The 18,311-nt window shown below is 42.0% G+C and overlaps 1 protein-coding gene and 1 long non-coding RNA gene across 3 annotated transcripts in view; both read left to right on the top strand.

Annotated features, from left to right (window-relative positions):
• Nucleotides 1–3,304: 3,304 nt before the first annotated feature.
• Nucleotides 3,305–18,311, top strand: part of LOC135240863 (uncharacterized) — a 41,729-nt gene continuing 26,722 nt past the window's right edge. Inside the window, exons 1-3 of one of the 2 annotated variants that reach the window (XR_010325814.1) lie at nucleotides 3,321–3,533; nucleotides 5,612–5,720; nucleotides 16,618–17,587. This is a non-coding gene — a long non-coding RNA (uncharacterized LOC135240863). Of the gene's footprint in view, nucleotides 3,534–5,611; nucleotides 5,721–16,617; nucleotides 17,588–18,311 lie in introns of those variants that run through there. The other variant, XR_010325813.1, reaches the window with a different exon arrangement.
• Nucleotides 12,247–14,461, top strand: LOC135240862 (ADP-ribosylation factor-like protein 4C). The gene has a single exon (XM_064310868.1). The coding sequence runs from the start codon at nucleotides 13,062–13,064 to the stop codon at nucleotides 13,638–13,640; it is 579 nt and encodes a 192-aa protein (XP_064166938.1). The 5' UTR covers nucleotides 12,247–13,061; the 3' UTR covers nucleotides 13,641–14,461.

Genomic DNA, 18,311 nt, shown 5'->3' on the forward strand with positions numbered 1-18,311 from the left:
CAAAAACCTCATTTAACACATCTGAGCACTACAATGGACACCCAGGTGTTTGGATACCTCAGGATGCCTGGTTTGTTCACCTGCTTCTGACTTTAGCCACAACCGAAGACGATGGGAGCATGAAGCTAACAGTGAGGGTCAGGACAAAAAAGATAGAAGCCCTTCTGAAGTGTGACACAGTGCTCACTGCTCAAGTCTTCCTTTTGAGCATGCATCTCTTTCAAAGTACCTACAGACAAGGGGAACGGATATTCTCCCAGCTCAACGTCTGGTTGAGGGGGCAGAGAACAGCCTTAGGAAGTGTGTTAGGGACTTTGACTTCTCAACACTCAAGTTTGTAAAAAAAAAAAAAAAAAAGTGAACTCAGAAGCACTTTAACACAGGAGCAACTGGGGGCCTTCATGCTCATATCCACTGAAAAATAAATTTATGATAGTATTACATGATAGTGCAATAAACAAAGCTGCAAATAACAGTGCACTGCTCAGGCATTTATTGATGTTTTAGTGTGGGCTACATTACATTACATTTATTTAGCAGACACTTTTATCCAAAGAAACGTACAAAAGTGCATGTCATGATCATTGAACAACTACAAAACAAAGGTTCAATAAGGTAAAATACTAATTTCGTACAGCTATTTATAGCCAAGAACACAGTTATTTGTAAAGCTACACCCACACATACTGCAAAGTTGGTGTGTGATGATAGACATCCAGGAGTGTTTCTTAGTAGCTGAACAGAAACTATATAGAAACTTAATAGTTTCTTAGTAGCCAAGTATTATTCTTTCTTTAACAAAGCAGAGGGAGACAGATACTTGCAGAGACCATGTTTTGGCCACAATGTAAATGTCATTTGATTGTTATATGTGATAGCTTAACTGTTCACATTATTTTTTATGATACCTTCTGATTATTACTTTTAAAAATAACATGCACACACACACAAGCACACACACAAGCACTCATGCACACACACACGCACACACACACACACACACAGTAGGCTTGTCTGAGGCATGAAACTTCTGGGCATAAAAATGAGTCCAACTCTGGCCCTGACCCGTAGGAAGGCCACAGTGTGCTTTGTAAATGCAGCACAGAGCCCGGGTGTACCTACAGGGAGAGAGCATGAGCGCTACTGAGTATCAGTTCAGAATACAGGGGCCTCTGTCCCAATGCTTCTCTGGTTCCTCTCTGGTCAGGGCATGCGCACCCTCACCCAGCTTTATCTTCCTTCCAAGTTTCCTACAGACAATTTCTGGGGATATTGGACAGTCTAGACAGTTATATTATGGGAAAGAGAAGAACAAAATATTGAAGAAAATGTCTCACAGGAAATATTCATATGAGGGGAATTGGCGTGTCAGTTCTGAATTGAAGAAGACGAATGTGTGGCCAAAGGGCATTGCCACCAATTTGTGAAACTCAGAATGATAAAGAGAACCTGTTTGGATGGGGTAGAGAATGTGATGCAGTCAAAACTGTTTCCTTTTAGGACTGTCGAAAATAGCAAATGCCACCACTGTCTCTAAGAAGGTAGTGTCTGGCCTTTAATGGCAGCTGTAATTTTAAAGAAAAGGGAAAAAAAGAAATGCTACAGCTGAATTGTCTGATGTGATGTAATCTCCTTATCAACCTCTCCTTGTTTTCAGGCGAGACGAGAGTACCTGTAGCAGTGGGATGACGCTGAGAAACAGTGGGTCTCGTACAAATCACTGTTAGGAGACAAAGACAAACACAGATTGAAAGAAAGGTGGTGGCTGTTGATGTTACTACTATTAAAAAATCACAGAAACTTTTCCTCATTTTAACACCCGTCCAGACTAAGCTGGTTTAGAGTGTAGGCTGACGAGGCTAGCTGGGAGGGGGGGGGGGAGACAGAGACAGAGACAAAGATGGAGAGAGAGAGAGAGAACAGGACACAATTCTGAAAGAATTGTTGCAGTACATTTGAAATTAATAGGTTTATAAAGAATATGTCTAATAAGTTTCATATGTTTCAAAATTCCGAAAAGAAAGCTCAACCACACAATCATGGTTGTTTTAGTAAGCATGACTATGTTTCATTTACATAACTTTAGGCAACTAGGCACCGAAACAAGCAGGAGATGAAGATGGCTGCAGTACAGGCCTGACAGAGCACCACCAGATAAGATTTTCAGCACCTGGTGATGTCCATGGGTCACAGACTTCAAGCAGTCATTGCATGCAAAAAAATGTTTTGCGATTTATCAAGGTTTCTCATTTAGCACTTCCGCTTTGCTGTATAAATTTAAATCAATTGTTGAGACACACAGCAGTGGCGTAATTCAAACTATAAAAATTACAAAAATAATTTTTTTGTCAGTTTGGAATGTTTTATCTCATTCTGTAGTTTGGTGGAAATCCTTATTTGATAAGTCTCTAAACAGAATATCGTCCCAGTCCTCTTGGTTAGCTGGAAGAGATTTCCTGATGGCTCACCACCCCAGTGATTGCTTCCCTTGCCCTGAGCGTACTGCATTTGCATATGTCTCTGCATTTGTCAGTCTGTATCTATCTGTCTTCCTCTCTGCCTCTAAGACACACTCTATGGCCATTTCAAAAGAAGGTTTCCAGGGTGAATCATCCACAGTGATCTGCACTCTGCTGCTTGCTCTCTCTTTTGAAACAGAACTAAGGATGTTGAGATAGGGAATGCAGCCATAATCTACAAGACATGCTTCTCAGAGGTGGTACTGGCTGTGTCTCTGGTTCCATTTCATTACAAACTCAGAGACAATCTTATCCCTGCATTATCGCCTTGATCAGTGGTGCAGAGGCTGCAGAAGTGCCTCTTTAGTGACACCAAGAAACCGAGGTGTCAGAATAGAGGCATAAAGAAAAGGTTTTTTTTCTGCATTTTACTCAAGTCAAGACAAGAGAGATGAATCACTGCATTTGCATTAATTACTCACTCTGTTCCTTTTGTGAAAGAGCTTTCAGCAGGTGAGATGGTTTCAAAGTTTAATACCATTAGAAATACTTAATGAGTCTGAAATGGTGATGTTGCCACAAAATAAATAATATAGGTGTCAAAGGATGTAATGGTTTGCATAATACAGTTTATGCAGTGGTTTTATATAATATAATCCTAGCAAGGTAACCATTGCTTCTGTATACAGAGCTATTGTTGTTCTTTCTGCTTTTCATGTATGCCATCTAATAGTATAAAAATGGCATTTGGTCCTTAAAAAAGTAGACAGTGTTGTAGACCTTCACAAGAGGGTGACTGGAAGGAAGTGACAAAATGAAACAAAATGGATGCTAAACAGGAAATAGATGAAGGCAGTATGAAATGGTGCCTGAGAGAAATCTAAAATGGCAGATAATGATGCAGGTGAGAAGCTCCATAGGTAAGCGAGTGACCACTGCCAGAAAATACAGGGTGAACTGGGTCCACAGAGGGGACAGGAAAAACTTTGCAGTAACCTAACACTTTTTGGGTGTTTGGACTTTTTTTTCTAAAGCAACAAAGTATATTCCAGCAAAACCCTCCAAGGATAACAGGTGGGTGAGCAAATGAATGTGTTTGGGTTTTTGTTGTTGTTGTTACTTTTGGACAATGGAAGAAGGACATTTTTCTCCAGGGGAATTTATGGACTTCAATTAATGAGCAGCTTTGTGGGAGAACATTTGGACAATCTCTGAAAATGTGGTTGGGATGTTGAATTGGGTTGAATTGTTTGCTTGTTGAATGGGAATCCATGAATTACTGGGCATTTTAATAGGTGTGATTTTGATAATTTGTTGTTTGTCTTATGAATGAACATTTAGCGAAAAACATTATAACTGGCTCTGACTGTGATTTCTCAGTTTGTTATAAAAGGATCTCTTTGAAATTGTTAGCTTGGTCTATTCTAACCCAAACATTTGGCATATTTTTTCATAAATAGCTTTCATTGACTTTCACTGCAGCCACTTTCTGTTGTTCTGCGGACTCCTCTTCAGCAAGTGAAACGCATGCTCAGTTGGATTTAAATCTGGTGACTAACTTGGCAAGTCCAGAACTATCCACTTTTCCCAGGGATGAATGTCTTGTTTGCATAGGCAGTGTGCTTCGGGGTCATTGACTTGCTGCAGGATTAATTTCTTTGTACTCAGTCATAAAAAATCTGTCTGTACTCTTCTGAATTCATCCCTCTTCTGCCATCCTCCATAACATCATCAATGAAGATGAGCGAGCCTGTTCTGGAGTCAGCCATACATGGCCGAATCTTGGCACTTCCTCCTCAATATTTCACATATGAAATGGTAATGGAAGTGAATCTTTGGATCATGGGTTGTTCCTTCCTTTCTCCACGCTTTTGGCTTTTCATTGCTTTAGTAAATGTATGTAATCACCTATAGCAATATTTTCAAGTGCCAATATCATTTCTAGAGATATCAGCCAGCCCTAGTCATCTGTCCATACAACTTTGTTCCAGAACTCTTCTGGCTAGTCTCTGTGTTTTCTGGCAAATTCGGTTTCTTGCTGCTGATGTAAGGTTTGTTTCTTGCAACAAATTTCAGCTCTACCAATACCATATTTTTGGAGGGCATTAATTCCGAAAGTATCCAGTGAGAGAACTATCTGTTACTACTTGGTATGTTTTTTTTCCTCCACTCTTCTCTTTCAGATTTTTTGTGTACAGAAAGTTGAATTCAACTCAATTTTATGTGTATCGCACTTTTTACAGAGAACTGTCACAACAACGCTTTACAGAGTAGCAAGGCAAGAAATACAACATAAACAGCAAGCAGAGCTAATCTCGAGAGGAACCTGGCTATAGAGGGGGAGCCCATCCTCCACTGGCCAGCCTGGTGTAAAGTAGCAGTAGAATGGAATGTGGCAGAAATGCTACAAGGGATCTGTCACAGCAAATGAAATGGGTTAAGCAGGTTACAGCTGAGGTGAAAGCTAACAGGAATAATAGAAGACAAAATGGCATAGTTCAGTACAGTGCAGTTTAGAGGAGCTGGGTGATGGATCTGGAGCTCCAGGCTGTGTCAAGGAATGGGCAAAGTCTGGCCCCTGCATGACCCCCAGAACAGTGATAACAGTGATGGAAATGCTCATTGTGGTGAATTAATGCGAGCACAGACCGGCAAGTGCTGACGAGGCAAAATCGTTCATTAGTCCCTTTTATGTACACCTGCCCCCTCTCCTGCCACCACTGCTGCCCACAATGCACTGGGCACAGAATGGTTTTAACCGTGAAAGTCTTGCCAATTTAAAGACCTGCCAAAAGTCTGCCCTACTCAAGCCAGGCATCGGATTGTGATGCTTGTCAGTGAAGCTGGATGACTCCTCTCCCTCCCCTCCTCTCCCTCTATTCTCCCTCCCTTCTCTCTCCCCTCCTCTCCTTCCCTTCTCCCTCCTCATCCTCTCCTTCTCCCTCCTCTCCCTCTCTTTCTCCCACTTTTCCCTCCTCTCCCTCTCTTTCTCTCTCTTTTCCCTCTCCTTGCCATCCCCTCCCTTCTCCCTCTCCCTCCTCATTCTCTCCTTCTCCATATTTTCCCTCTCCTCCCTCCTCTCCCTCTCTTTCTCCCTCTCCTTCTCTCTCCTCTCCCTCTCCTTTTCCCTCTTCTCTCTCTCCTTCTCCCAGAACATCTCAGATCTCCACTTACACACACCTGTGTGGCCCTGCACATGTCTAACCTGAGGAAGATATGCAGGTCCGTCTGCTAGAGCCTCTGCTGGAACGCTCTGCACAGGTAACATAGGGGGAGAAAAGGAAACCTCCCCATTGTGAATTTCCAGTGATAACCTCAGGGCATGTTGTAATAACTAATAATTGTCATTTATCTGACCATGGGCAGGATGTTGAGAATGTTAGTTAGTATGTGTACTCCCCATCCCCCATTTGTCCAATTGTCCTTCACATGTGAAACTACCCTTTTGTATGCTACTAAAAAAGACCTGTTCTGTGTCAGAGTCCAACACAGCCTTTATCTGCTTCGCCCTTGAGAAATGTTTTGCTATCCGATTTACCACAAACCACAGTCTGCCCTTCCCGTATCAGCTTGTAAAATGGTAGCTTGTTAAACGGGGCTTATCAATTACAGTGGCCAGGTGTTTTACAGTCCCAATTTAGGCCTTGTCGGTCGGCAGTAAATACTGACAGTAAAAAGTATATTGGGATACAATCCGGCAAGCGACCACATATCAGGCTGCTGTCAGGGGTTACTGCTGGTGTGCCAGCAGTTGGCAAATCACAACTGCAACGGTCAGTTAGCAGCAGGACCATTCACAGTCTATCGCCATATCTTAAATTACCTCGGCTATCAGCTAGCGGGCTATCTGCTAGCGGACTGTCTGCGCTGGTCTGCAAAATGCTGGCAGGGTAACGACTTCACCAATAGCAGGGCAGTAACAGGCCACTGTATGCTTGCTAGTAAGCTAATGGTAACATGGCACTGTTATTGCAGAGACTAGCAGAGTGGAGTGTTGGTAAATGCAGGGGTGGTAATGACGTATTTGCGTATCTGTGACAGGGTAGTGTTGATGTGGCAGCTGTAGAGAGGGAGGCCTGAAAGCAGAGCGCTTTAGAATTTATTCTGCGGCTATCAGTAGTTATATGATCAATGAAGACAAGTGCACCAGTTCCTCTAGCAGCCATACATGCCCAAATCACAACACCCCCCACCACCATGTTTCACGGGGGATGGGGGGGTGAGCTTTGGATCATGGGCAGTTCCTTTTGGCCTGCACACTTTGCTCTTTTCATCACTCTAATACAAGTGAATCTTGGTCTCATCTGTCCACAAGACCTTTTTCCAGAACTCTGCAGGCTCTTTTAGGTACTGGCAAACTGTAACCTGGCCGTCTTGTTTTCGCGACTAACAAGTGGTTTGCATCTTGCAGTGTAGCCTCTGTAGTTCTGCTTGTAAAGTCTTCAGTGGACAGTAGAAGAGTGTCTTCCTGAAGAGTGTTTCTTTCGAACGGTGTTTATGGGTATTTCTTCCTTTGTTTCTTATGAGGCAGAGAATGGCATTCTCTGCCTCATAAGTTATAGGCAAGTTATAGGCAAAATAGGTAAATGTCAGTTAATTCCTATAGCGCTACAATCTGGTCAATCTTGATAAGTTTTGTTTTCTGAGTAGCGGGTGAGAATGGGAACCAAACTGCCAAATTTGCTTGCTCTATGGTTATAGGTTTTGCTGTGAAAAAACTTTTAGGGCAGAAAAATAATAATAAAAATTCACATTAACATTCAAACCAAAACAATAGGGTTCCAACAGTTCGTGCATGGACCTCTAGAAATCTGAACAAAAACCTGCAGTGCTTGGACCCCTAATAATAACTACAGGTGTACAGAACTGAAAAGGTATTTGTGAAACAATTCTAAAACATCTCAAAATACCATATATTGAGAAAACATTTCAGTTTGACACAGTCTCTCTCCTGATACCCATATTCCCAATACTGTTTCCTGACATATATGTGATACTGCTTGTCCACAGCATCTGTCGTCCACAACGAAAGCGGGACTTTTCACTCTTTCTAGTATTTATCTGCCCTCTAGTGGTCAATATGTGCATGTTGTTGTGCTGTTGTTAAAAAGTATGCGTTCGTATCATTTGTCATGACAGCATAACATGGACACTTCTCAATTTTTTGTAATGGAAATCAAAGGAATGTGGAAATTTAAATGTATTCAGATATATACATGAAAACTGAATATTTTTTAAGTGATGATATTTGATATTGCATGTGTCCTTGGAGATCCCTGGAACCCTTAAACTAGAACACCATTAACTGACGAAGATGATACATCACCCAACCCCCCCCCCCCCCCCCCAATTCCCCCTTACTGCACACCACTGGCTATCCATGAACATTCACATCAAATATAAAACCGTGGTGCTAGTGTGCCAGGCTAATTTAATATAGTACTAGGTAGTTTTCTCTCTTGTTAGTATAACTTATTTTAATGTTCAACAGTCAATGAAGTAAGGACTTCACACTTAGGATGATATTCCCCCCTCTTGGGAATTATTACAACTTTAATCCCTTATTATTCCTGTTTGTATTGTATGTCTCCCTGGATAACAGCATCTGTAATATAAAGATTACAGACTGACCATTGAAAATAATTATACACTTATTTACAAACGCCCCCTTTCAGTATTTTATGTTAGCTTTCTAGCTACTAAAATAAGCAGAGCCGCATCAGAATAAATTATATTTGCCTGCTAGCTCACAATTATAAGTGTACAAACACAGCATACTGATTACAGTTGTTTGCTATCCCAAAAGGCATGTTGTTTCTTCAGTGTACCTTTAGAGCTAGCAAACAAACATGACTCTCTCCATATCGCTTATTACAGAAAATCAAACCATTAGCTGATTAAAGGCCCTGTGATATGAAAACAAGATGGGATGGTTATTCGTCACGATGAGCACAGCTTTTAACGTGCCTAAATCATCCCTCAGCCGCTATTGCACACTCTAATCAAGAATGATTAACAGCTTATTAAAATTCAGCAGCTGCTGAAGCCAGAAGAACTGGGATGCCCCCTGTACTGAGATTGAGAACCCCTTGAATGGAAAGTACCCGGAAATGATAAAATGACAATTTCTTTCCTGTCCACTAAGTGCCGACAAAGCTCAAATATAGAAAAATGCAAAAATACCGTACCATAACATTGGTTTTGAAAACTTTATTTCACAAAGGCAAACCATAACACAAGGTGCAACTGTTTGAAATGCTTGTCTTCATGGAATAGTTCACTTTCAGGAGTTTAAAAAAAAAAAAAAAGGTCTGTATGCCAGTGGCAATCCCCCCTCTCCCCACGATGTGGCCCAGGAAGCTTGTTTCACTGGAACAGCTAGCATTTGGCGGGGTTAAAATGGGGGGTTGGACATATCTTGATCACTAGCTGCAGGTTAGCTAGCGCTGCGTAGGAGTTGGGGGCGTGCACCGGTATGTCGTCCAGGTACAGTGCTTATGTTGTGGGAGGAACACCTTGCAGGACTTACTCGTTTAGCTGCTTGAAGATGGGTGGGCTGTTGGTGGGCCCAAATGAGCATGATGTTGAATTCCCACACATCTGTCCCCACAGTAAGGGCCAGCTGTGGAATCTTGTTGTTCACACAGCCACCACCAGGTGGAAAATGTGAGCACTGAAAACCATATATGACAGTTCACACCTCGACTGTGGGCGCCAGGACTCACAAACAAACTAGAACAAGATGTTGGAGCGTTGCTGCAGGGATTTGCATCCATTCAGCCAGAAGAACATCAGTGAGGTCGGGCATTGATCGGACAATTAGGCCTGGCTTGTGGTTGGCTTTCCAGTTGATCCCTAAGGTTTTGGATGAGGTTGAGGTCAAGGCTCTGGGCAGGCCAGTCAAGTTCTTCTACATCGTTCTTGACTAAACCATTTCTATATGGACCTCACTCTGTGTTCGGGGGAATTGTCATGCTGAAACAGGAAAGGGCCTTCCCCAAACTATTGGAGAAGTACAGAATTGTCTAGAATGTGACTGTATGCCGAAGCATTAAGATTTGCCTTCACTGGAACTAAGAGGCTGAGCCCAAACCAAGGAGTGTCCAGGTACTGTTATAGTTATATACACGGCCGGCGGTGGCTATGGGCAGGGGTGGGCTCAGCTCACCAAAACGTGCGTACTTTTAGTTATATAGTGTATCACCAGAGGATCTAGCTTAAATTAAAAAGTGGATAACAGTTAAATGAGAGAATAATTGATTCGTACCTAGACCTCCTTTGACCTTTGTTAACCAGTATTTTAATTGTTTGTTTTGGTAGAATATAGAGGTTCTTCCAAACATTTCTAAAAGTCATAGAAACTGCTGGCGCTTTTGTTATGATTCAATTAAATATCAGATCTCATTGGCCTGCCATAATCACTGAAATGAAAGACAAAAAAGACAACGGATATGCTGTTCCCCTTGGCGTGAAAATTCCCGAGACATTAAAAACACATGAAATGATATAATATAATATACTGTGCTCTTCTCTCTTCAAAAGTATTTGATTTTAGATTTTAGAACATTTGGCATTATTTGGCACAGTTGTGAATGCATCTCTAAATGAATTCTCCCACAACTGCCCACATTTTCACAAGCAGTTAAATGCATGTAGTTGCGCATTTTTGTTGTTGTTTGGTGGACATATCTGCACTATGAATTAAGCCAACAAGCTTTATTTTTGTATGTCATACATAAAAAATTGTAATTATCTATTTATTCAATTTGCTGATTGTTGTTATTACTTAATGTGAACGCCATTTGCATTTTATTTCCTGTTACAAGCCCAGCTGTCCAATACAGTAGATAGGAATACACTTTAATTTGCCGAAATATTGCATATTTCAACCCCAGCAGCATTTTCTATGACACTTATTTGATATAAGTGGCACTATATCTGTAGCGTGGAGGGTCCAAGGTTTTCAGAACACCCCACATCGAGACAGCATATCCAGCGAGGCAGCAGAGCACGATCTAAGTTATACCTTGACCAAACAATTGTGTCAGTGTCTTTTGTGCACTTTTGAAATGATATAATAGCTTTATCTACTCTATATATTTTATATATTTTCTTGTTAAATGACCAGTTAAAGTGAGCCTAGATGCCAATTTTGTTTTATGTTTGTGCATGGAAGTAATGATTTCATTGCAGCCAGAACGAGCCACCTCCTTCTGCAACTAGAGTGATTACACAGGAAGCGGGAAGTGGCCAATTTTTTAAAATAGTATTAAGGAAAACAGATATTTTCTGACAAGTTAGCTATTAATATGTTGTTATTTGATTTAATGGTACCATGTATGACATTATGAAAAACAAACTGTTAAAATACATTTTCTGAAAAATTACTGAAACGGGTCTGACGACCTCCCTATTAGGGTATTACATGGTTTCACATTGCAAACTGTTATAATATGACAAGAGAGTTTAAAATATTTGAAGGGCTTTATTTTTCCCCGAACATGAATGTTATCTCCAAATCACAGAGCAAAGCATTCATCTAAAGACAGCGAATCACCCTGAAATGCAAGGAGGCGTGATATCAAGTACAATGCAGAGTAATGGAAGCTGTCCTTATGAGGAAAATTACACTTTGATGTCCCCTGTTAGAACCTCTACCAGAGGTAAATGCATCAAATGAAACCATAAACCACTGTAAATGTGTGAAGCACATTTCGGCGAACCAATTTAAAAATCACCGCCCTTGGCTATGTAATGCGTGTAGCTCCAGCTGTTTGCACGTTTCTGCCCTGTTGATCGAATTGGCTCCTGCAACCATGCCTTGGTGCGTGCGTGCAGTTCTATTCGCTACCAGTAGGTGGTACTGAAATTTACAGAAAGGCTGTTAAATGAGCAATAAACCGTCCTCGGTAGTTGACATCTACTTTTGTGATTTACCAAAACACAAATGTGCAATTGAGTATTTTGTTAATTTATCGTAAACGTTGTAAAACACAACTATATCAGAATATATCGGCTGCATCCAGTTGGTAAGAAAACTTTCACGACCAAATGTGCCCGGGTTTTCACCTGAGCGCATAAACGGCGTTTCACCGACTTTTCAACACAAAAATGTCAATGAAATATAAATATGTATGTTGCCACAACCCGCCTTTCACATAGCAGAACCTGAAGTGACCACTAACTTAACGCGAAGCAGTAGCCTACACAATAGTGGAGTTTACGTTTTATCGGTGAAAGTCCGCAAACTACTCTTGGTATTGTAGGTTAAGACACATCCGATGCATTTTACACAATACAACACGATCGTAGGCTATATCGTATTTCGTGAAGAGGTATAGACCTACAGCTATCAGTATAGTCGGTTTTTCGAAAGCGACCTGATAAAAAAACAGTTGCAGCTATTTATCAATAGCCTAGTGTCAACTACGGACAAAAATATACTAACAAAAAATGCATTATTATACCCGAATCTTACAAAACAGAAAAACAAAAACACGCTACTAACATTGACCTCTAAATCCTGAAGTTTCCAGAAAACGAGGATTTTCTCTACAGATCACCTGTCTTTCCATATTTCTGTCAGTTCCCCGTTCTCAGTCGGGAAAATAAGACAACGAGGATCACAGATTTATATTTTATATTATATTAGAAACAGGCTACTATACGGATATATACACATTAGTTTTACATGCACAATGTTGCATGTATCGTAGGACGATTCGATTTTTACAGTTTGGGTTAAAAATATGATTTGTGCACCAGACGCAGTCTCTGCTTCACAGCGCATTGCAAGGATGTTTTGCCTGGTTCGAGTGGGCGGGGCTTCCGTTCGGAGTTGCGCGTGGTGCTGTCAGCCAGACTCGGGAGCCTCAGCAGCGCACGCACCCGACGGCAACAGAATGAGCTGGATCATGGATGGTGGTTCCTTGACATCTGCAAGCACTGCCATTTGCAAGTGATTGTGAAAATAGGAGGCCTGAGAAGATACAGCGTTTTTTTTTATTTTTGCATTTATCGCAAGACTCGGGAACTTGGATTCCCAGAGGACCGACCCTGGATAGTCTTTACCTGCCATTTTTGCAGCTGCGGCTGAATTTTGAATGCTAGTGCGTTTGACTCGACCGGGAGACCGCTTCGCCTTCTGTTGAATCCACAGGCGATAAAAGAGGCAGTGCACTGCTGCAGCTGCAGTATAGTGATTCGGAGACCATACGGGTTTTCGGCATAGCTAAATGTTCCTCTAGTTGACTCGCTTTTTCGTCAGCGAGCAGGCTAGGCAATGCTACAAATGAAAATTGCGCTGCTGCATTCTCAGTGATCCCTGTATGCCTGCTGCAGAGGCGGAACAGGGTGTTCGTTCAGTGAAACTGCACTATGAGACCGGTCCAGTGAATTGCGGTTGCAGACCGTGCAGGTTTGGTCATTATTTGGGTTATAGCCTATACAAAGTCAGTCAACGGATTGCAGTGACTATTCTCGAAAAAAAAAATACTGGGTGGCATCCGACGAAATCAAACGTTGTTGAGCAGCAGCGTTTTTTTTTTTTTTTTTTGCTGTGCACATGCCATTGTTTTAATTAACCTGTCTACAGTCTACAAAATGGGAAACAGTTTTTCCAACATATCAGCTTTTCAGTCCCTTCATATTGTAATGTTGGGGTTGGACTCGGCAGGGAAAACGACTGTTCTTTACCGACTGAAATTCAACGAGTTTGTCAACACGGTGCCCACAATCGGGTTTAACACAGAAAAAATTAAACTGAGCAACGGTACCGCAAAGGGCATCAGCTGTCATTTCTGGGACGTCGGAGGACAGGAGAAATTGAGGCCTTTGTGGAAATCCTACAGCCGGTGCACGGATGGTATAATCTACGTGGTGGACTCTGTGGATGTGGACAGACTAGAAGAAGCCAAAACCGAACTGCACAAAGTCACCAAATTCGCAGAAAACCAAGGGACTCCCCTTTTGGTCATTGCAAACAAACAAGATCTTCCCAAATCTCTTCCAGTCGCTGACATTGAAAAACAGCTGGCGCTTCAGGAGCTCAGCCCGGCCACCACGTATCACGTCCAGCCAGCTTGTGCCATTATTGGCGAGGGCCTTCACGAGGGTATGGATAAACTGTACGAAATGATAGTTAAACGAAGAAAATCTCTTAAACAAAAGAAGAAGCGATAACAAAAAGCCAAGGGCACGGTAGCTAATTCCGCTCGGGTAGCCTACATCACTGTTGCCCCCAAAATGAAATGTTTACTTTGCAGTGATGTATATTTTCGTTGCTCTTGGTTTGACGACAGTTTCTGCTGCTGTAAACGGTTTTTGTAGCGTGCTGCATTACGGAAAAGAGGATGATAATTCTAAGGGTGCTGGATGTTTTCACCGAAGTTAACCAAAACCTGCATTAACTAGTGACTGAAATAACGTGACATTTAAAAGATGGGCTGGGCCCATGTTTTTTGCTGCTTCATCACGGATTCTAAATGTAGCTTGACAATTTATAGATTATTATGGAGTCAATATAGCACTGTGACGATCATCGAACATTCCGGGCGTTGCTGTCCTTCACTAAATCTTAACTGAATGCTTGTATTCTTCATTAAGAAAATTAATTAATTTGCACGTACTTTGGATGTAGATCATACTGACTGAAGTCCAATATAAAACGCACCTGTGCCAGTAGGCTTTTGGAGTGTGGTACCATGAAACCGTCGGGATTTTTGTGTTAACACTTTCAGACAAAAGGATAACTGTTCTGTATTATAACTTAGTTTCACCTCAATTGTAAACAGATTTACTTAGAGAAGTATTTAAATATATTGAGATTATGGTGACACTCACCAGGAGTATATTTTGCTGGCTAGAGTCCACAGCTGTTGCATATTTCTTTGCACTTTCTCAACAAAACGGAGTGCTACACTGTATAGCAATGTAAGACTGTTTATGTACAGTAAAGCCAAAAATAACCCTTAAGTATTTTTAATTAAAATGTTTTAAACTAACCTGCCTGATGTAGTTTCTTGTGATTGTGCGGTGTTTAGTGATAATTTGCAGCTTTTGTTCTAAAGTTATGATTATAGATATTCATAATATCTATAATCATAATATCAGAAACTGCTATCTGGCTGCTGCACCTGTTTCAGGGGTAGAATGTGTGATGTGCGTAATCCAGAGGACCCTATGACTGCCTGTGTGCCCCAGTACTGAGTGTCCGAGTGAATCTGGCTTTTCTGTCAGGGCCCAGGTACAGAGGTCTTTTGTTGTTGACACACTGAAATGGGGGAATCTCTGGGTGAACTTCCATATCGGGGACTCTGCTGGCAATTGGGAAAGCTGCTGAAGTGTGGGAAGCCCCACCTGGGTGGGTCGGGGGGGGGGGGAGGTGTAATGGGGTGGGGAAGTATGATCCCTGTCCCAGAGCCCAGTCCAGTCCAGAGCTGTACTGAATGTGGGACTGCCCTCCCTGTGCATCCATTGCCTTCTCCGCACACCAGGCAGCCATACCTCGCTGCATTCCCCCAGGGTCCGGATGTCAGAACTCTGGTTAGCTTTCAGAGCAAAGCTGAGGCTTATTTAGCACTGATCAATATCTGTTATAGTACTGGGCTGTAGTACTGTGCGCATGACAGATTTATATCCAGTTTCTAAGTTGCCTTGTTATTTCAACATTTTACGCATTTATATCCAGTAAATGCATTAAAGTGCAAATGAACACAGCTGTAATTGGTTTATGTTTTTGCACTTCTATCCTTTCCTGGTCAAGTTGAAAATCTCCAGATCCAGAAATGTACTATTTACTATAGTATTTTTTTTACTATACTAAATTTTTTTACTATACTAAACATTCTGGAAACATGTTGCTATGGAAATAAAGTCATTAAAAGGTAGTTGGTGAAGTCAAGGAAAATGGCTGCCATGAATTTTGGCTCTTTTTGGCACCTGTAGCCCTGAAACAATCATTTCTATCTGCTGCTTCAGGGTGGTGCGTCTCACACAATGCTCTGCTCTGTTTGTGCGTGCGCACAGTCAGCAGAATGGTTTTAGCCAGGCTGTTCTGTGTCACATGATCCTCACAAACACGTTTTGTTTTCCTGTTGAAAAGGTATACCCAAAGGCCTTCCATTCCAAAGAAAAAAACATGAGTATTAAATATGAATCAAAGGGACATGATCAGCATAAGGGGGGGGGGGGGGGTGGGGGGTGTCACTAGATATACCTGAAAATGTGAGGCCAAGTTGAGGGCTGGAAGTTTCTATGGAAATGCGTGCATGGTTAAGATCATTTGCTGCTATATAAAAAGTGTGGCTTGTTTTTCAGAATGGATTGTCACTGTGGGGTTAATTAGATCTCACCAGTTCTAGGATTTAGAATGCTCCTCCTGCCTCCAGGATTGTACAGGTTTACAGATTTATGTGTGCAGCTTGGCCTGATAACTGAAATCCAAAACCCTGCAAGAGGTGGAAAAATAAGATGCAGAGCATTTTTTCTTTTTCAAAAAAAAAAAAAGGTCACTGGGTGCTTTATAAGAAAGAGGCATTGTTATTTCTGGAAACCTGAGACATTGACAAGGTGCTCATTGACCAAAAAGAGAAGAGATGCACAGAGTAGCAAAGAAGGGGGAAACTGAGCAAAAGGTTTGTAACTGGGCATTTCTACTCTCCAGTGATATATATATATATATATTTTGTATTTTGTGTTGTTATTATTCCTTGTGTTATGCAGAAGAGGGACAATCTAAGACTAATTTCTCTCAATGCCATTGAAGTTTCAAATAAGATTTGATCTCTAAAAACGAAGGGATAGCTAAATAAATGGTAAATGGACTGCATTTATATAGCGCTTTTATCCAAAGCGCTTTACAATTGATGCCTCTCATTCACCCATTCACACACTCACATGGCAATGGTGAAAGGCTGCCATGCAAGGTACCAATCAACTCATTGGGAGCAATTAGGGGTTAGGTGTCTTGCTCAGGGACACTTCGACACGCCCAGGGCGGGGGATCGAACCGGCAACCCTTCGACTGCCAGACAACCGCTCTTACGTCCTGAGCTATGTCGCCCCCATAAATAGTCGCCCTCAGCGAATTAAAAGGAAACTTCCTAAGACCGTTGGAAAGGAGATTTGGTCACCTAAACTGGCCTGTTTATTAACCCAGTTCTCAACAGGACCACTTTTAGGAATGCAGGGGCACCCAGAACACCAACAGCCAGGCAGCAAGCGGGACTGTGAATGGGGAGGCTATGAGGACAATTGGGAGAAGCTCTGCTGATGGGGAGACTATAAGGACAATTGGGAGAAACTCTGCTGATGGGGAGGCTATGAGGACAATTGGGAGAAGCCCTGCTGATGGGGAGGCTATGAGGAAAATTGCAGTGGGCCCTGCTGAGTGTTGCCTTTTCCTGACCACGCCAGGAAAGACGGATGTCTGGGTATGTTAGTCAGACTTTGTACGATTTCAGTCGGACTACAGTGTTCACATGATTTTTAGAAGTCCAGTTTTAGCCGGACTAATACAATAAATCGACTTTTTCAAACATCATGTAAACCCACTGACTGAGTTAAATAATGTTTGTAATAGAACACACCGTGCCACACCATATTGCCACTATAAAAACTGTTACGCCTAGATTGTGGATGTCTTTAAAATCTTACATCCAGAGTGCATATGAGTGCATTTATCAGTGTTCCTTTTGATTGAGAAGTATTTCATTGTCTTCCACAGCAAAAAAATGTATGGATTGTGGGAGACGGCACAATTAATGTGAAATAAATAGAAATATTCCATAGATCTAAATATTGTGTTGAAGGTCACACGTATTTGTTGTCTGTCACATGTAGTAGACCATTTTTGTGCCGGCAGGTAATGCCGGCCCTTTCCGCTGGCTACCCACCACAAGTATATTCCAGACCTGTGGGAAACACCGTCCCTCATTTGGTGTTTTGATGATGGTGGCGGAGAGCGCTATCACGTCGGTCCCAAATCTCCCTTAGATGTTCCACTGGGTTCAGATCTGGTGACTGTGAAGGCCATAGCATATGATTCACATCATTTTCATGCTCATCACTCCCATCAGGAGTGAAATGTTTCATCATAGGATAAAGGTGATATCTCAGAATAACTTTGTATTGATTTGCAGTGACTCATCCCTCTAAGGGGAAAAGCTGACCCAAACCACGCCAGGAAAATGTCCCCCACAGGACCACCGAACTCACTGTAGGGGTCAAACATTCAGGCATGTACCATTCTCTTGGTGTATTCTCTTGGTGTACGCCACACATGCCCTCGCCCATTTGTGGAGAATATGGTGAATACTCATCTGACTATATCAGTTTTCTCCACATCTCTGTAGACCAGTGCCTATCGTTTTTGCACCACTGAACTCTCCAACCTGCATTCTTCCTTCCCTGCCAAGCACCTCAAACACCAACATCGCAAGTTATTCAAATAGTTTAAGCAGCTCACCTGTACTCTTTGCGCGGTTTGGAGAATTGCTTCAGGTTGTAAACAGGAGCAGGGAAACGTTCGCCTGGTTGAGAGCCTCGGCGAAATAGCGTGCAGACCTCTTCCTCCGTAGTTTGGTGTGCGCTGGAGCTTGCCATTGAGCCATAACACGGTCTTCTGTCGCATGCTGCAGCAAGGGTTTCTATGAAACTCTCGCTGGTTAAGAGATTATTTTCTATTTCTCTAGCTCTTTGGGCCATTCCCTGTGAAATTTGGTGCCCCTACTGGAAAGGTCCTAATACCAAGAAAATAAGGACCCCTTAATGAAGTCCGAATTATTGCCTCATTCAAATTTTAATTATTTAACATTTTTGTTTTCTTATCCTTGATTGTACTGTCAAATTTTA

Source organism: Anguilla rostrata, chromosome 15 (assembly GCF_018555375.3).
Source record: "Anguilla rostrata isolate EN2019 chromosome 15, ASM1855537v3, whole genome shotgun sequence".
Lineage (NCBI taxonomy): Eukaryota > Metazoa > Chordata > Actinopteri > Anguilliformes > Anguillidae > Anguilla > Anguilla rostrata.

What these genes read in the sequence shown, in the direction of transcription:
- LOC135240862 (XM_064310868.1), top strand. Translation starts at nt 13,062, where the DNA reads ATGGGAAACAGTTTTTCCAACATATCAGCTTTTCAGTCCCTTCATATT.